This window comes from Amblyomma maculatum, chromosome 10, assembly GCF_055883805.1.
Source record: "Amblyomma maculatum isolate TAMU_Amacu chromosome 10, ASM5588380v1, whole genome shotgun sequence".
Classification (NCBI taxonomy): Eukaryota; Metazoa; Arthropoda; class Arachnida; order Ixodida; family Ixodidae; genus Amblyomma; species Amblyomma maculatum.
In genome coordinates this window covers 149,476,906-149,494,223 of record NC_139353.1, presented here as the reverse complement: position 1 = coordinate 149,494,223, position 17,318 = coordinate 149,476,906, and the positions used below count along the sequence as shown (strand labels likewise).

Sequence of the window (17,318 nt, the reverse complement as noted above, 5' to 3'; positions counted from 1 at the left end):
GTTGGAACAATCTTTGGCACTGCCTTTCTTTGGAATGGGGATGTAAACTGACCTCCTCCAATCCCGTGGCCACTGCAGGGTTGTCCAAATTTGCTGATATATTGTATATAATGATATAATACCTTTATCACGCCCAGCTTAGCACAGAAGCTCCAGCAACTACTTGTGTTCAAAAATGCTGCAGAAAACCCCTTCAAGGTAGTCTGTGTTGCTTTGGCTTTTCGTTCGCAGTCGTATAGCATTTCAGCATCAGTTTCAGTTCTCTTGGCAAAGTCCTCAACAGCCTTCTAAGTAAAGTGTGCATTATTTTTTCACCACACCCACAGCTTCTTACATTTTCCATGACATTGACACAAAATGCTGTAATGCTTCTGTGCCTTTAAGTGCATTGATAATTATCAGCTATAGGAGATGAGCTGTGGATGTTTACAGCAAACTTGCTTCAGTAAATTTAGCACTTTTGACAGAGATTCATTGCTATGTTTTGAAGCTTTATACTGATCATAATTGCTTTTTGCAAACAGTTATACAAAACCTGCTGATTTTTTACCTAGGGTGTTTCGCTGTTGGCTGTGTTTCTGACTCAAATGCCTCGATTTAGATTATTGCAAGTTGCTTTTTTACAGTTCTTTGAATTACTTTCTTTGACTTTTTAGAAGTCCTTGAATAGTGTCTGAAGAATGTGTTACACCTAGACGGTGAGGTGTCACTTCTAGAACACACAACCACAAATAAATTTTTGAAAGTAGTTACAATAATGGAGTTACATCTGCCGCAGTCATATAATTTTGCCATGTTTCTATCTTTCCATGCCCCTTTAAGGTTTCCCTTCTGCCACCTGGCCAACTAGTCTCTGCAAGTGAAATTTCTCTTCTCTTATTTTAGCTCACGGCACATTTAGTCACGTGCCTATATCATAGCCCCATATTGACAAGTATTCTTGTTCTTTGCTACTGTGAAAATTTTAACCTTCTGTGTGCTTTGTTTTCTTTGTAAGAAGTTTCGGGCAGTTGCATTGTTCTTTCTTGGGAGTGGACAATTTGCGATTGTCCTCAAATTAAAATGGGTCCCTCCATGTGTGCCTAATTGAGAAGAGCCCCCAGCAATTCTTCGGCATGTGGGACAGCAAAGAATGGTCCACCATGCTTTGTCTTAAATACAATTATTTATGCTGTCTAAAATTTATTTATTTATTTATTTATTTATTTATTTATTTCATAAATACTGCCGACTGCCCTTTGGCGGTCAAGGCAGGAGTGCACAAAGAAAAAAAGAAAAAAAAAATTACAAAGTAGTAACAACCAAATAACAGCAACACAGGGCGATTACAGTACGAGAACAAAATTCAATAAGGCCAACGAGAAGCAAAAAAGTACAGGCAAATCATCCGACGTCAAACAGACTAAGTGAACAGAATAAAAACAAGGAAATCGAAATACACTGTGTACTAGACGCGCTACTGCGATACATGAGCCGAAACAGCAGACAAGAAAGATTCTGAAGATACCAGGTTGGTGATATCGCTTGGCAGTCGGTTCCATTCGGAAATGGTGCGTGGAAAGAAGGAACAAGAATATGCTTTTGTTCGGCATCGTGGCATCAAGATAGTCCGTTCGTGTTTGTTACGGGTGGGGCGTGTTGTGTTGTATTGCGTGTAACTCTGAAAATTCAGTTTTGTTTTATTATGTATGATATTGAACAACATTTTTAGTCGGTGCTGCTTTTGACGGGATTCAAGCGTGGGAAGCCCAGATCTGTTGAGCAAATCAGATACCGAGACCTGCCGACCATAAGCGTGGTAAATAAACCGGAGTGCTTTCCTCTAGACACCTTCAAGAATTTTTATATCCGTTTTTGTGTGCGGATCCCATACAGCGTCGGCGTATTCGAGCACTGGACGCACAAGTGATGTGTATGCTGTCAGTTTAGTTTTGCTCGTGCAATGCTTTAGGCGGTGCTTTAAAAACCGAAGTTTTTTGGACGCTGCTGAGACAATGGACTGGATGTGTGCGCTCCAGTTCAGGTTGGATGTCATGGTTACCCCAAGATATTTCACCTGAGTCACTGAGTTGATCGGAAGGCCATTGATTTTGTATGTGCATTGGAGCGGTTGTTTCTTCCGTGTTACTGTCATTTTTCCGCATTTTGAACTGTTTATACCCATTTGCCAAGTACAACACCAGCTAGAAACTGCTGTTAAGTAGTCAGCTAGGAGTGCCTGGTCTTCGACTGATGTGATACTATGGTATATAACACAGTCGTCGGCGAAGAACCGACAGCGTATGCGTGAGTTGAAGGACAGGTCGTTCCAATAAATAAGGAAGAGAAGCGGCCCAAGGACTGAGCCCTGGGGAACTCCTGAAAGTACTGGCGCTTTTGTGGAATGAGATTCAGATATCTGAACAAACTGATGCCGCTGTGTAAGGTAGGAATCTAACCATTGTACTACTTGCCGATTATTTAACCACCACCTTATTTTTAACAAGATTGCCATGCGAAACCCGGTCAAACGCTTTTTCGAAGTCAATGAAAATTAAATCTACCTGTCCATTATTGTCTAGTGACATCATAATTTCATTTGTAATATGAATAAGCTGCGTCACTGTCGACAAGCCTTGCCGAAACCCGTGCTGGCTTTCAATAAAAAAACCGCTTCCCTCTAGGAATGAACTTATGTGCTTGAAAATAAAATGTTCTAATACCTTACTGGACGTACATAACAAAGAAATTGGCCTGTAATTCTTCACGCAAAGCTTGTCTCCTGATTTGTGAATGGGTATCACCTTTGCTGTTTTCCAATCGTTTGGAATTTCTCCTGTCCTGAGACTTTCAGTAAAAATAATGAAAAGGTATTTAGCGCACCACTCAGCATATCTGTACGGAAAAGCGTTAGGGATATCATCTGGTCCAGAGGATTTTTTTGTGTTCAACTCCAATAGAGCCGAAACAATACCCTCCTCGTTAATAATTAGGTCTGGCAGATTGAAATGGCTAGTTCGAGATTCGGAGACTGAGTTGCTGTTACTCAGGAATACAGAAGAAAAGTGCTCATTGAAGGCAGTCGCTAAGCAGAGGGAGTCGGTAACAACTGTGTTGTTAAGGAGAAGTTTGTTAACCGGGTCTTTTTTCTGTGACAGATGCCTCCAGAACTTTTGGGGGTCAGTTTTTAGAAAATTGTGCATCTTGACGTTAAAAAAGTGGTACCGTGAAGATTTTATATTTGAACGCAGTTCAGCCCGAAGAGCCGGCAAAGCACCACCAACTTTATTACTTGACCTTGATAAGCGCTTCACGCGACGTTTTAACTGTATGATCTCGCGTGTTATCCAGGGACATGCCATTTTCAGCTTCTTATGTTTAAGCGGCACGTACTTGTTGATACATTGATGAACCATACTTTTGAATTCTAACCACAAGTCTTCACACTTGTACGCCCATCAGTGTATTTTTTTGCAAAGGATTCATACGTAAGTTCAAGCTGGTCTAGAACGCTTTCATCCTGAGCATTGTTAAAGTCGCGAAACACTTTTCCTGCCTGATGAACAATTACTGGTCGCAGCAATTCGCTTTTAAAGAGCACCGCTTCATGATCTGATATTCCGGGAAAGACATCTGTCGAAAAGCCCAATTGACTAACAGGGTCCGATATAAATACTAGGTCAAGAAGAGAACTGGTATTTTCTGTAATGCGCGTAGGTTTCTGAACAACCTGGTTTAAGTTATAGTTAAAAGCAATGGTGAGCAAAGCATCCGAGTTAGCACACAAATTTTGATCGCACAGAGAATCCCAGTTGATGTTTGGCAAGTTAAAATCGCCGCAAACGATAACATGGCTATAGCGCTTTGTATGTTCATTTAAAAAGTCGTGCAAGTTGTCCAGTACAGAAGTATCAGCATTCGGTGGTCGATAAATAACACCTATTAAAAGACTAAGCTGAAGAAGACGGAGAACAACCCAAACCATTTCAGTGTTGGTGTGATGCGGTATCAGCGTATAGTCAATGCCTTTCTTTATCAGAATAGCGACACCGCCCCCTCTTGAAGTGCGGTCGCGACGAACGATTTCGTATTGATCGGATGTGATAACTGCATCATTCGGAATTGCATCATGAAGCCATGTTTCTGTCAGAACAGCAGCGTCAGGATCGTGTGTGAAGAGGAGGCTTTCAAGTTCGTCGAATTTATTTACTATGCTTCTAGCATTAATATTAAGCACGGAAAAGGAATTCAAGGATGGCTGTGTTCTTAGTGCTCCTGAGCTCTGTGTGTTACTTTGTGCGGACACGAGTTTGGAAACAGACCGTCACTTTGGAGCGCAGGGAACTCTTTCATTGCGGGCATCGTCCCATCGATACAGTTTGCCGTTTATTTTAATTTTGTCAAACTTGAGCATGACCTTCTCTTCTTTCAGCCTTTGCTCTTTCGCACTTTCCCAAAGCTTCTTTCGTATTGACTGAACGCGAGGGGAGAAGTCCTCGGATATACTATAGCCTGAGTTTTTCAGATTTCTACAGCTTTTGAGAATTCTCTCTTTGACCCTCCCGTCAACTAGCTTAAAGATAACTGGTCTGCATTTGTCCTCTGCTGGCTTCCCTATTCTGTGGATACGCTCAATAGCCACATCCGAAATATTCAACCGGTCCAGAAGAACATCCTTGCAGACCGTGTTCTCAAGGTCTTGGGGCGTTTCGTCCTCGGTTTCATTAACGCCAAACACAATTAGGTTGTTCCGCCTGCTTCTATTCTCCAGGTCGTCTACTTTCATAAGTAGACTGTCGACAGTTTTTTCCAGTGATTCGACTTTAGAGGTGTAGTCAGTAACCGTTGAGGAAATATCCTCTAGCTTTTTTTCGATAGCAGACAGTCTCGTGTTAGTAGAGCTTGTATTTTGTTTCAGCTGTTTAAGGTCTTCCATTATTATTTGCAGCATTTCCTGTGTCGAAGGACCTGGGTTTGGTTCAACGTCACCACACATAGCAAGCACATCAACAAAACAATGATACATTGCTGTAAGGAGCGTAACTAACGGCCGTGGGCACGGCAGAAGCAGTAGGCACACATTGTCACTGCGGTAAGAGTAAACAGGTTGTTTGTCTCTTACCTGGACAAAAAACAGGAACGGATTTGTTAGCCGCATGGTTCCAACGCCTCCGCCGTGCCCACTGGTCGCGAACCGGGCAGAAGCTTCTCTTTTATGTGCTGTGACTGGTGACGTAGTCGATGGTGGCGTGCGATGCGCATGCAGTAGTGGTGTCCAGTTGCGCAGTCCTATCAGTTTGGTCTTCGCGATGCATTCCGATGAAGAAATCACGCCGGAAACACGATGGTCGGTCCAATTTCCAGTGCTGTCGTGGTATGCCCCCTGTGATGCGGGTTCCACGTTCACGAAAAACACGGCCTGGACAAAAAACAGGAACGGATTTGTTAGCCGCATGGTTCCAACGCCTCCGCCGTGCCCACTGGTCGCGAACCGGGCAGAAGCTTCTCTTTTTTGTGCTGTGACTGGTGACGTAGTCGATGGTGGCGTGCGATGCGCATGCAGTAGTGGTGTCCAGTTGCGCAGTCCTATCAGTTTGGTCTTCGCGATGCATTCCGATGAAGAAATCACGCCGGAAACACGATGGTCGGTCCAATTTCCAGTGCTGTCGTGGTACGCCCCCTGTGATGCGGGTTCCACGTTCACGAAAAACACGGCCTGGACAAAAAACAGGAACGGATTTGTTAGCCGCATGGTTCCAACGCCTCCGCCGTGTCCACTCGAACGAAGAACGTGCCCACGTGTACGAAAAATAAGAAAGTATGAAGGATATACACACAACAGAGCACATAGAACATGCTAAATCAGTCATAGACTAGAGACAACAAACTAAAAATTTTGTTTTTGATGTGCAGATGTGATGGGGACAATGTGATGCCAGAGAAATGGACTGTGCTGCCACACCGGTTGCACCTGTCCTTGACCTGTCAACCAGAATAATTAGGGTCATAAGTAGTAGCATTCTGCGGTGCTACAAGGTGTGAAGCACAATAGCCTTACCATTAGGGCATTGCAGGTCATACAGAGTTTTAACACGCAGTCATGCATCGACATGTGATATAATAAACCATAAACTAGACAGACCACTCAAATGCTAATTTGTAAACACACTCAAATTTGAAAGCATATCTTCAAAGTCTTTGAAAACAGCAGGTAAACACAATCAGCAATAACATTATCACATCAGAAGCTGTGTTTCTGAGCATCCATTACACTTCTATGATTTCATCACAATGGTGTACGAAAAAAGCAGCTTAGTAGATGCATAATGTTAATTTCTCTTTATCCAGCATGCATTGTCATTCTCTGTTGCTTAATGCAAACAGTGATGGTTTTCAAATGTACCAAACACTTTTACTTCACCTCTTACTGCTTTAATGCCGAGCTTGGCTGAATTTTCATGTAATTTTCATACATTCATGTAATGAAACCTCTTTATAACAAGGGAGTAAAAATTACTTCGTTACAATTATTATATCACTGCAACCATTTCTGCCTTGAAGGCAGGCAGTGTGTCATGTTTGCAAGGTATATATAGAAGAAGCAGGGCGGACACCAGGATGCCTCTACACTGCGTTTAATTCCTGGCTGTCCTTAAGTTTGTCAATCTGCCAACATGGCACACAGTCCCTATCTCGTGCGCTCCTGCTTCCAATCCTCGTCTTCCTTCTTCTCGTCGTTTTGCTTGCAGATTCTTGCCTGAATCTGCAACACGCTCCGTGCCCTGAGATGAGAGGTAGCTCAAAGTTTGAACGGTGTCACCTCAATGGCCTCAGAAGACCACCGCACGACTGATGCGATGATGTGAGTGATGAATGGGGTCCAAGATGCTGTCGTAAGAGCTGCATATACCGGAATTTCATTGTACTCGTCCAGCATCGGCTTCAGTTTTGCGTTGTGGTCCCCTTGGTGGTTTTAACTGTTTGAGGTATCATCGGTATCATTGCTTATCTACTCATTTGACTTGAGGCTCACTTTAACAGGTTCACGCGTGTTCTGTCTTTTTTTTGGTGACTCCCCGTGTAGAGCTCTCTGGGTCAAGATGAAAACGCTGGCACACCAGCAACAGTGCACAGTACTGGGAATACACAGCCGCAGCTCGACGTTTTGACGGACACCTTCGACGGCAGCACTGACACACTCACGCACACAATCTGGCACAACACAACACTCTGACAAAACACTGGCTTTCCATCGTGTTCTTTTTCTGCACACTGGCCTGGTTTCTTTCTGTGCTCGTGATACCGTGGTCGGCACTTTTTCATGCGGTTCGATGGTTCGTTGTGTTTCTTCATTTCCCTTGCGCCCAGCATAAGTGCTTGCGGCATTGCCCGACCTAGTTCTTTCGTTTGCACAATAGCACTGGAGACAAGCTTTTCGTTTGCCACCTCGGCCTCTTTCGCAAGCTCTACAGAAGTTGGCGTGTCGGCTAGAATCATTGTCGAGGCGTCTTTCTTCCGCAAATTATTTTCAGAAGTTCCACTTCTGAGTTCTTCGAAGTAGGCTCTCTGCTGTTGGCTTTCTTTCTCTTGCACGAGTCATTGAATGCCCTTCCGTGTTTCTTTGTTGTTTACTTCTGGATTACTCTCATTGCTCACTCCGAGAGTATAACATCAGGTACACGATCAACATGTTGCGCTCTTTCAAAGTCTTCTTCCGATGGCGGTCCGAAAGCAATCTCACTTGTACACAAAACAGAAGCTTCTGCCTGCCGTTCAAAGCACGTAACTGGCTCGATGCTTTGTTTACTCTGGGGGAGGGGGGGGGGGAGCCCCATCTGGATCGATCTCTGATAATACGTCTGGCCCAAAGGTGTTTTCCACTGTATGGCAGCCACTTCTCTGTGACTGCTGACATTGCTCTGGGTCCACTTAAAATCATCCCTCCTATCAATAAATTTCTGCAATGCCTTGTATTGTGCTTCCTTCATTGGCGCCTTTGGGGTTGACTCGAATAAAAGAATCGGACATCGGCGTGAAAACGGTGGCACTTACGACTTGCCTCTCTTTAAGCTCAGTGACGGAGTCGATGGTTAAGGCGAAAAGTGGTTCGGCGAAAATTTCCGGAAAGGTTGCATTTCTAGACGAAGTAGCTGCTGCAGGGAGCTCATCTCCTGCCTTCGTAGAATGACGGCTGTTGGCAGCGGGAGTAGGTGCCTGAAGACCTTCAATGTGGCGGCTGAGGAGCCTCGTTTGTGTGGCAGTCTCCTCGTACTCCTGTACAGCTACGACGTCTTCTACACTAACGTAGACTTTAAGAGCATGCATTTTCTCATTCAGCACGTGCAGACCGTCGTTGCAAGTTTTTAGCCTGGCGTGAATGAGCTTTAAGTCAAGAATAGTCCGTTCGTTCGATTTGAGTAGCTGACTTGCCTCATGGCAAAGCCGGGTCTGAAATTCTCGTTGAATAATGCGCTTCCTCATGATGCGGTCCATGGCGTATTGCTGAAGCCCTCTTCTTCCCTCTCCGGTGGGGTTCAATGGCGGAGCTCCTGGTATCTTCCTGGAGGATCGTTGGTGTTCCTATCGCAAACTCCAGGAAGGATCGTTGGAGGAGCTCGCATTACACTCCCGGGTTTCGGCACCAAAAATTATAGAAGCAGGGCACACACCAGGCCACCTCCAATACTGCGTTTAATTCCCGGCTGTCCTTACGTTTGTCAATCTGCCAGCATGGCGCACAGTCCCTATCTCGCGCGCTTCCGCTTCCAATCCTCGTCTTCCTTCTTCTTGTCATTCTGTTTGCAGATTCTTGCCTGAATCTGCAACAGTATACTCCTTACACAATAAGCAGCCTGCCATGTGACTGAGTGATCAGGTAACTGTATAGCAATTACGTAGCCACTTTCTTCTTCACTCTTAAGCCGCCAGTTTAATAGTGCATGCCTTCTGCTCGGGTGAATGACCTTGCTCTTGCTGCTTCTGTCTTCTATATCGCTTCATTCAGCCAGTGGAGCTAAGCATAGGAAGCATGCAACACAGATGGTCGCACGACATGGTGCACGAAAAATATTGTTGCCGAACAGTTTGAAAGCTTAGTGCCTATGTTCTCTGTGCTGCACATCAGAGTTGGCATTATTGCGCTGCTTTTTCCCAAAATCTGGCTGGTGGGATTGAGGGAATAGCAGAAAAGAAAGAAAATATGGGAACAGAAGCTGAAGGGCAGGCCTTTGAGCATGAAAATTTTGCTTTGCCTTAACGATCGCATGCTCACTAGCACTATCCGAGATTGACTTTTATCAGTCGAAATATGTTTACCCACTGTGAAAACGATCTTTGCCTCATTAAAGTGAGAGTTCACATACATTGACTCCTAAGGAAATTGCAAGACACAGGTTGATTTGTTGTATCTGTTAGTTTGCTATGCCTCCACTTCATTATAATGAGGTTTAAGTGTATATGCTTTGAAATAATGAAGCCGCATCTCAAGAATCCCTGCAGCAGTGATAAGGCATTCGAATAATGACCCCAAGGATGCGAGATTGAATCCTGGCCACGTTAACCACTTTTCAAAGGAGGCGAAAGACAAGGTGTCTATGCATACTATGCGATGTCAGTGTATATTAAAGAACTCCAGGTGGCCGAAATTCCCAGAATCCTCCACAACGACGTCTCATAGCCCAAGTCTCTTTGGGATGTTAAACTCTACAAACCAACCAACCAACACCTTAAGGCTGTATGTGAAACTTGATTAAAGGTATTTCAGTATGCTTAAGCAATGAATTCTTTGTTAGTCTCTGTATCCTGCAAAGGCATATGCTCCTCAAAATTTTAACGAGAATGACAGAACATTAGGACTACTTCAAGAAGCGTAGCTTGTTGGGCCAATTGGTGCATAGTTGAAGGTGAAAACCAGCGAAAAGAGGACGCGTTAACAAGGAAGGAGGGCACAAGGACGACTCTGGTCGTCCTTGTGCACTCCTTCCTTGTTAACGCGTCTTCTTTTCGCAGGTAAAATCAATCAGTGACATTTTGCTCCCGGCACATTTTGTTGAACACAGTGGCTGAGGCTGTGAGTGCGTTTTGCTTTTTTTGTGTCTCCTGCTTTAGCTGGTCGCCCAGAGGCAGTACGTGCTGAGCCCCGTGGCTGTCCAGGTCGGCGTCTTGCCAGGCTTGTCGGTTGTACTTTGATTTTCCGTCCTCGTCGCCGGTCGGTAGCAGTTGCAGCCTTTATCCGCATCACAGTGGCATATGCAGCACTGCTAGTGGTTACTTTATTTATTTGTGCTGTCACTGTCTTTAACAGTGACCAGTAAGCAGGATTGTCTCCTGCTATGTCGTGCAGGCGTTCCACGGCTTCAGTGAAGCCAGTGCGTGTCTCTTGGATGACCTAGAAGAAAGGTTTTAATTGAGGTCTGTCATGGAAGAAATTTTATTGCTGGCACCAAAGCAGATAGATTTAAAGTCATCAGATGCCTTAGAAGCAGAGCATCGCCTACTCATGATTGTATAATCTTGTTCACTAATCGCTCTTCTTCATGGTTAGCAATAAGAAACTATTCAAATAAAAACAAAAAGCTGGGGCATCTTTATATCTTCTATAAAATGGTTAACTTTCAGGCCAGAAGACAATAGGCTCGCATTTTGCCGTAATAGATGCCACTTTGTTACAGTGTAAAGGTGCATTAAGAGAATTTGGAAGGCATCTTCTAACTGTGTGAACTCGATCTGCATGCTCCGAGCATTCTTAAAAACTCTGAATTACTCCCCAGTGTCATGGATTTTGTTGCTCAGATCATATATAATGTCCCAGCTCCTGTCTTTCTCTTTTTTAAACTCGCCACCGAGAGGAGCAAGAGTCACACACCATGTGGAGTTCATTTTAGGCAATCGCGTGGTGGCTTGCCCCTCTGCTATCGTCAGAGTAATACACATGTTGTTTCAGTGACATGCTTTGTGAACTGCAAATATGTAGTTCTTTCAATATATTATTTGCAACATGCCCAAAATAATTTAATAATAAATAATTTGGATGTTTCATTGTCCACCACAAAGTGGCAAAAGCAGAGAGTGCAGGCATATTTTTCTAGCTGTAGGCTCAATTTATGGTTACATTGTCGGCAATCAAAATTATTTTTTTCTCGGAAACCCAGAAAGCAAAATAAGAGTGAAAGTGAAATTTGGCATGCCGCTCTTTAGTGCACTTTTAATAAACGTAATGGTTTATTGTACTTAGGCAAAAGGTCATCCCATGATTGTGAAATTAATATGTTTTCAGTCATTGTAATGTACCTCATACCATTATTGCAAACACAACAACTGTTGAGCCCACTTATAATGGCCGCAGTTCAAATGAACATTTGCTTATTGTGAGCAAAGATGGAACTACCGTCAAATATGTATTAGGCATCTCAGATAAAATGAATACCACTCTGTTATAACGCACGAGCAGGCCCCGTAAGCTCACCCCCAAAGTTGAAGAACATGCTTCCAGACGGCTTGGAGATCAAAAATCATCTCCCAGTTCAAGTGGTACCCCTTTCTCTCTTGAAGAAAATAAAAAGCAATAAAAAATGCACATTGAAGTGGCAGTTAACCACTGGAAAAGTGTGCCCCGACAGACCAGAATGGCAGTTGGTGAGGGCTGTATGCCAGCTGAGAAAAGTGTCTCGAGTATATAGAACGAGAAATGAGGCGGGCGCTAGATAGGCAGCGTTCAAAATGACATAACTGCACATGGCCACTGATCAAATAACAATAGCAGTCTGAAAACTTAGAATATCAGTCACTAGGTATGTCTTTATGGCCTAACTTGCATCATCTTTGAAATCGGATGTCTACCTGCTGCGGTGCACTCAGACAGCAGACACTGTACATCACACTGGTGTCTAGCAGGCAGCACGCGCCAATTAATGAATGCTGAATTGGCCTTTAACTGATGATTTTTGGGTGAGATGCTAATTCCCACCAGGCTTGTAGGTCTAAATGGCTCTACTTCTGTGCAAATGTTGCGTCAAGGTTCTAGTAACAGCCGGGAGGTGTGCCCTGATTGGAAGGCTAATGTACTGCTTAGCAGTTAGCAAAAAGGAGACTCACGTACATTGAGCATTCTGCATAAACATGCTTTGTAATAGCTTCGTTGCTGGATCCTTAGTTCAAAGACGGGGTACGCTCTGCCAGCAGGAAGTGGATGTGAATGCCACAATTGCTTATTACATCCCTAAAGTGGCTCACCCGCTGGAAGGATCTCGGCTAGGAGAGTATGACTGAGCTGGAGGGCTTAGAAAGTGGTTTGATAGGGTGTACTTTGAAGGAACAAATGTGCACAATGTCGTTTTTATAGAACTAAACGCCACTTTTTTCTGTAACAGATTTTTTTATAAGGGGGCTCAACTTCATCACTATGAACTATCACTACATCATCGTAAAATTGAAAAGAACTATTTTACACAACTGTCTCCAAAATTTGGCAATCATTAAATGCATTTAGTACATGCTTGTTACGCTTACCTTGCATTTTTGATTTGGGATTATGGATTAATGCTTTTTAAGTAAAATGATCATGAATAATAATGTACCTCAGGCCGTAGACGAGGAACTTCCGCCAGGCTTTGTGGCACTTGCAGTGGCTCGGTGAAGCTGGTGTCATCCTCCATGCTTTGGGTGCCATAACTTGTGGAGGGAACTGCAGCGTCGGGCCCTTCTACACCTTGATGTGCAGTCATTGGCATAAAGAACTCCAATGGAGGACACTTTTCCCCCAGTGCAAGATAGCCAAGTTGGCGACAGTCCTCGGGTGTCAATTCTGGGGAGTTTGGAAAGAGCCCCCCAAAGGCCTTCTGCACAGCTGCTTGGTGTTTGCAGAAGGCCCCTTGGCTCCCTTTCCAGCAGGCACAAAACCCAAGGTCAGCAATGACCTCATATGCGCTAGTGCCAGCTGCATCGGGCACACTGAACAAATTTCCACCCAGGTGAGTGACAGACTGGTGGTCGGGCAGCCTCTGCAATGCCTTTTCAAACATGAGCCGATGTGATGGCTCGCGGTGGTGAGCATGTCGCAGTAGTCTGGTTTCCAAGTACTGCTCCAAGGTCGTTGCAATTGTTTCTGTTAGAGCAACTGGGTTGTAGGCCTTGGTTCGGCCGAGCACCACATCCTTCAGTATTCGGATCGAAGATTCACTGTAGTTGTTGGTGTTGTGCCCTCTGGTTGTGAGTCCGGTGCGGTGCAGAAGTACCCACTCTTCCTCACACTTCAAAAAGGCCTCGACCCTTTCGGTGTATGAAGGATAGGCAAGGGACTGAAGAAAGTCCTTTTCTGCCTGGAGTGTCTGCCTGTCCTTAGCGTACAATATTTGGAAAACAAAATGTGAATAGTAATGAGGTTCAAAATCCCTATTATTCACCAATGCGGCCCCTGGAGGTGTATGGCTACTCATTAGCAATACTACCGAAGGTCATATTTTGGTGATGAGAGATTTCAACATTGAAATTTTGAACAAAGAGATTATGATTAAGGTTTAGTAGGATTATGCGACAAAGTCTCTGTGTTGTAGCAAATTTTATCCTAATCGACTCCTCATAACTGGAAGTGGCCGGTTGCAGCACTTTCGCACTTCATTTCCACCATTCTATTTTTCATTCTTATCTGCCCTACCCTCGGTAAATTTAAGTTTTCCTGCATTTTGCCAGAATATTGATTTTTTGAAATTTCTTCTCCAGAGCACTGTTCATTCAAGTCGCTATCTTCTTGAAGGCGACCATATGTTGTCTGTCTGCACTGTCAACTACCGGTATCCATCTAGATCTGAGCAGGCATTCATTTTTCTTAGCACAAATACTAGTTCATGCATCACGCTGCAGAGCGGCAGATATCGCTAGGCAATAGGCAATAATATTTGCTCATTTTCACTTTTAGATTTTTTAATGCAACTATGTTACATGAAAATACATACATACAGTTCTTTCAGGTTTCCAATTTACTTCTGACTATGTACAATTTCTTGTTTTGCTTTGTTTTCATTTCTGCATCATGCTACCTACTCTTTCTATAACTGCTGAGGCTGTAATAATTTGAAAAATGAATAAACTGTATTGTTGCTATACCTTTTGGAAGGCTGCCATCAACTGCTGCCTATCTTCTTTTGCCACTTTGCTGCGTACAGATGTGAGCCAGCGCCACTCAGCTTGCAGCACGTGAAAGTGGCAGAGAAACTGCTTAGCTCCCGGCCATGTCTCGCGCAAGGCGTCCTTCTCAGCCCTTGAATTATCCGTCATGAAGGATATAGGAGCCTGCAATCAGAACACCCATACATTACAAATGCATGTGGATATAATCAGTCATAACTTCAAAGGACTGATTCTGGTACCAGGGTGAAAAACTAGGGGAGTCGGTATATTGGTAAAGCAGTAGTCATTGCTTTTACTAATAGTACAGCACAAATGTGGTAGTGGATAGTTATAAAAAACAAGTGCTCATTTTACTTCTCAAAACACACTAGAGAGTTCATGGTGTAAAAGAAATAGGGTTCAGAAGAGTGGAAAACAAATGTATTGGCGTTGCTCAAATACAGTTTATGATGTATTTGTCTAATGAATGTTTGTCTTGTCAACATAAATATTATAGAGGTTTTCTTTGGTAATTGAAGCGTTTCCTCTTATTACTGATTTTAACCTGGGATCTTTAATATTAATCAGTTCACAGGAGGGGAAAGGCGCAGTATCTGTCACACTTGTTTCTGTGAGCACCTGAACCACTCTGTCGAGAAAGGGAGGAAGGTTGGAGTGAAAGTGGAAAGAGGTGCCGTAGTGGAGGGCTACGGAGTAATTTCGACCACCTGGCAATCTTTAATGTGCGCTGACATCGCACAGCACAGGGACGCCTCTTCGTTTCGCCTGCATCGAAACGCAGCTGCCAGCGGTCAGTTGGGTATTTTGTTTGTTAACAAAATTGTAGGATAGTAGTGTCAGATAAGAAAGCCTACCTAGAGCACAGGTGTACAGTGTGCTTATACTTTTCAAAAAATTTTGATGCATTTAGTACTGCTCATGCGTATGAAGTCAAAAGCTCGCTCATGCAGTGACGTCTAATTCGAAGACACGTGCTGCGCTAGGCCGCATGGTGTAGGGAGGTGATTAGGGCATACAGTTGGAGACACATTAGTTGGTTCAGAATACTGTAACTAACTAGACTAGCAGATGCATACCAATTAGGTAGCAAATTGTGTGACGCCATCCAAAGGGCTGTACGAAGAATGGTTGTGTCACAATTTTGATACGAAAGAGGACATATTTGGTCCCATATAGAGGTCCAAAGGCGATAAAGGGAGAAGAGGCCTAAACATGACTATCTTCTGTGCATACATGTGTGTGTGTCTTTGTGTGTGCGCGTGTATCTGACTTGCAGCTTTGGTGGCTCAACAATAGCTAGTATCACAGTTGCTATGGCAAGTGAAATGAGCGAGGGACTCGAAATCTCAACATATTCTAGAACTCAAAACCTTGCCCTACTCTGGCACTCCAACCTCGACACCATGCACGCATAATCATAACTTGCTAGTTTCGAGGAGTTAGTGCTTGGTTTGACCCTATGTTGGACTTGAAGGTGAAGAGTACAAAACGAGATGAACCTGGGTTGTACCTGGAGTAGCAGAGTTTTCGTTCTAAAAGCACGTAGTATTTACTTCATTGCTGATATGCATGTGTCGTCACTGCAGCCAGAGAGCATAAACTCCCCATTATTATCATTACTCTACCAAATAAATACTAGTTACTGGAGACTTGTACAAATGGTGTTTTAATTCAAAACTGTTAATGTCTGACTCAGTTGTACCATTAGTTACTTAGCCTTTCAGGTCTAATTTCACTCTAGGAGCAACTGCCTTTTTTTCCGTGCAGCTGGTATACTTTTATATACCAAAAAGCACAATGCATGACCATGCATAGCAGACTCTCTGATAGCCGGACCACCCTATCATTTCGTCAGACTTTGGTTCAAGCAAAGGGCAAAAGCTTGCACAGAACACTGACACATAAACAGTGAGAAACTTTGTTTCCTGCACAAAGTTGGTTTGCTGATTTTTCATGCTGTTTAATATGCTGTAGAGATATTGTACCATCACAATTAAGTCGTAATTCTATGTCTCTTCATCTCAGGAAAGATTGTTTGTTTGCCCGTGGAGTGTTACTCTATCTCACAATGGTGATTTGTGCATAAAGCATATTTGACACAATAAAGTGATACCAAATGGCTCACAAGAGTAACTAGGTTTTCTATGGCTGTTTTTCGAATTAGACTATTTAATCTAGCACAAATATGTAAGTTCATCTATATATTCTCCTGACCAAGCAAGTGTACACTGAAATGAATAAATTGTAAGAAAAGCTAGTGCAAAAATTCATTGCCTTTTTAACTTACATAGGCCTCATTCAGTCGTTATATATTGCTACTACAGAGAAGCTAGTGCCTTTATTTTTTTCCTGGACGATATCTAAGTGGAAGGTGCCTCTTTTTCAGCCTTATCTCACATGCACAGTTCTGTTTCACCCAGTGGCACTCGAGCATTAGGCAATGAAAATTTTTTTATTTTTCTGCAACAAGTGTACTTTAACCTCTTTATGTGTATACAGTTATTAGCATGACATGTTAAATGCTTTGTACTTTTGCTGCATTCTTGGCAACTGTTTTTTAATATCTTTTTATTTTTCCCTTCAATTGGGGCTAAGAATTGGGCGGCATTTCTTTATTTGGAATTGCGCGAGTCAGTTTTTAAAGAAGCTTTGAATTGTGGCTTCTTCGGGTAATTTCTGGCAGCAAAAAATTTACCTCTTTCATTCCAAAGCACAGTGGATAGTGCTCTTGGAGCAAGTGGAATGCTGTGCTGTATCCTTCCTTTGTCTGGGAGCTGTGGAGCAGCACAGCTATGGGGATTGCTCCTGCCTTGGTGGCTGTCAGCAACACTGTGGCTGTGCTTTTTGTGCTGTCACACGATGCAGTCGAGTCCACAAAAATTATCTCTTGTGCTGAATTCAGCTGCTGGGCACGGCGCATGATTGGAGTGGTCACAAGCACTGCCCAACAGTTGTCTTCACTCGATGCTGTATGCACCGCTATGCCTGCGAAAACAATAGCGCAGTTTTATGCAAAACATATTCAGAACTTCTGAACAAATGCAAAATAAAAGGTGTTCTTGAGACATGGAAGGTCAACCAGTTACAAATTTGAGTCTTGCAGTAGTTTGCTCTTTGCAGATGCTCTGTTAATGCATTTTTGAATACTTCCTTATACATTGTAATTTAACATAAGGTTTTGTTCTAGCAAGGTGCTTATCCTGTAGATATTTCCT

At 43.4% G+C, this 17,318-nt stretch overlaps 2 protein-coding genes across 2 annotated transcripts; both read right to left on the bottom strand.

Moving 5' to 3' along the window:
* Positions 1 to 3,427: 3,427 nt before the first annotated feature.
* Positions 3,428 to 5,746, bottom strand: LOC146177714 (uncharacterized). Its single transcript, XM_084580555.1, has one exon. The coding sequence runs from the start codon at positions 5,729 to 5,731 to the stop codon at positions 4,304 to 4,306; it is 1,428 nt and encodes a 475-aa protein (XP_084436681.1). The 5' UTR covers positions 5,732 to 5,746; the 3' UTR covers positions 3,428 to 4,303.
* A 4,247-nt stretch (positions 5,747 to 9,993) lies between these two features.
* On the bottom strand, positions 9,994 to 17,068 carry LOC146177713 (uncharacterized). The gene is made up of 5 exons (XM_084581625.1): positions 16,799 to 17,068; positions 14,082 to 14,265; positions 12,555 to 13,330; positions 10,287 to 10,366; positions 9,994 to 10,204 (listed from the first exon to the last, which is right to left on the bottom strand). Exons 1-5 carry the CDS (start codon positions 17,021 to 17,023, stop codon positions 9,994 to 9,996), a joined length of 1,476 nt encoding a protein of 491 aa, XP_084437751.1. The 5' UTR covers positions 17,024 to 17,068.
* Between the last annotated feature and the right edge of the window lie 250 nt (positions 17,069 to 17,318).

What these genes read in the sequence shown, in the direction of transcription:
- LOC146177714 (XM_084580555.1), bottom strand. Translation starts at nt 5,731, where the DNA reads ATGCGGCTAACAAATCCGTTCCTGTTTTTTGTCCAGGCCGTGTTTTTC.
- LOC146177713 (XM_084581625.1), bottom strand. Translation starts at nt 17,023, where the DNA reads ATGCGCCGTGCCCAGCAGCTGAATTCAGCACAAGAGATAATTTTTGTG. An exon ending in TGTGCTTTGGAATGAAAGAG is followed by an intron (nt 14,266 to 16,798) that starts GTAAATTTTTTG and finishes TTCTGATTGCAG; the next exon opens with GCTCCTATATCCTTCATGAC. An exon ending in TTCCTCGTCTACGGCCTGAG is followed by an intron (nt 10,367 to 12,554) that starts GTACATTATTAT and finishes CCTTTCTTCTAG; the next exon opens with GTCATCCAAGAGACACGCAC.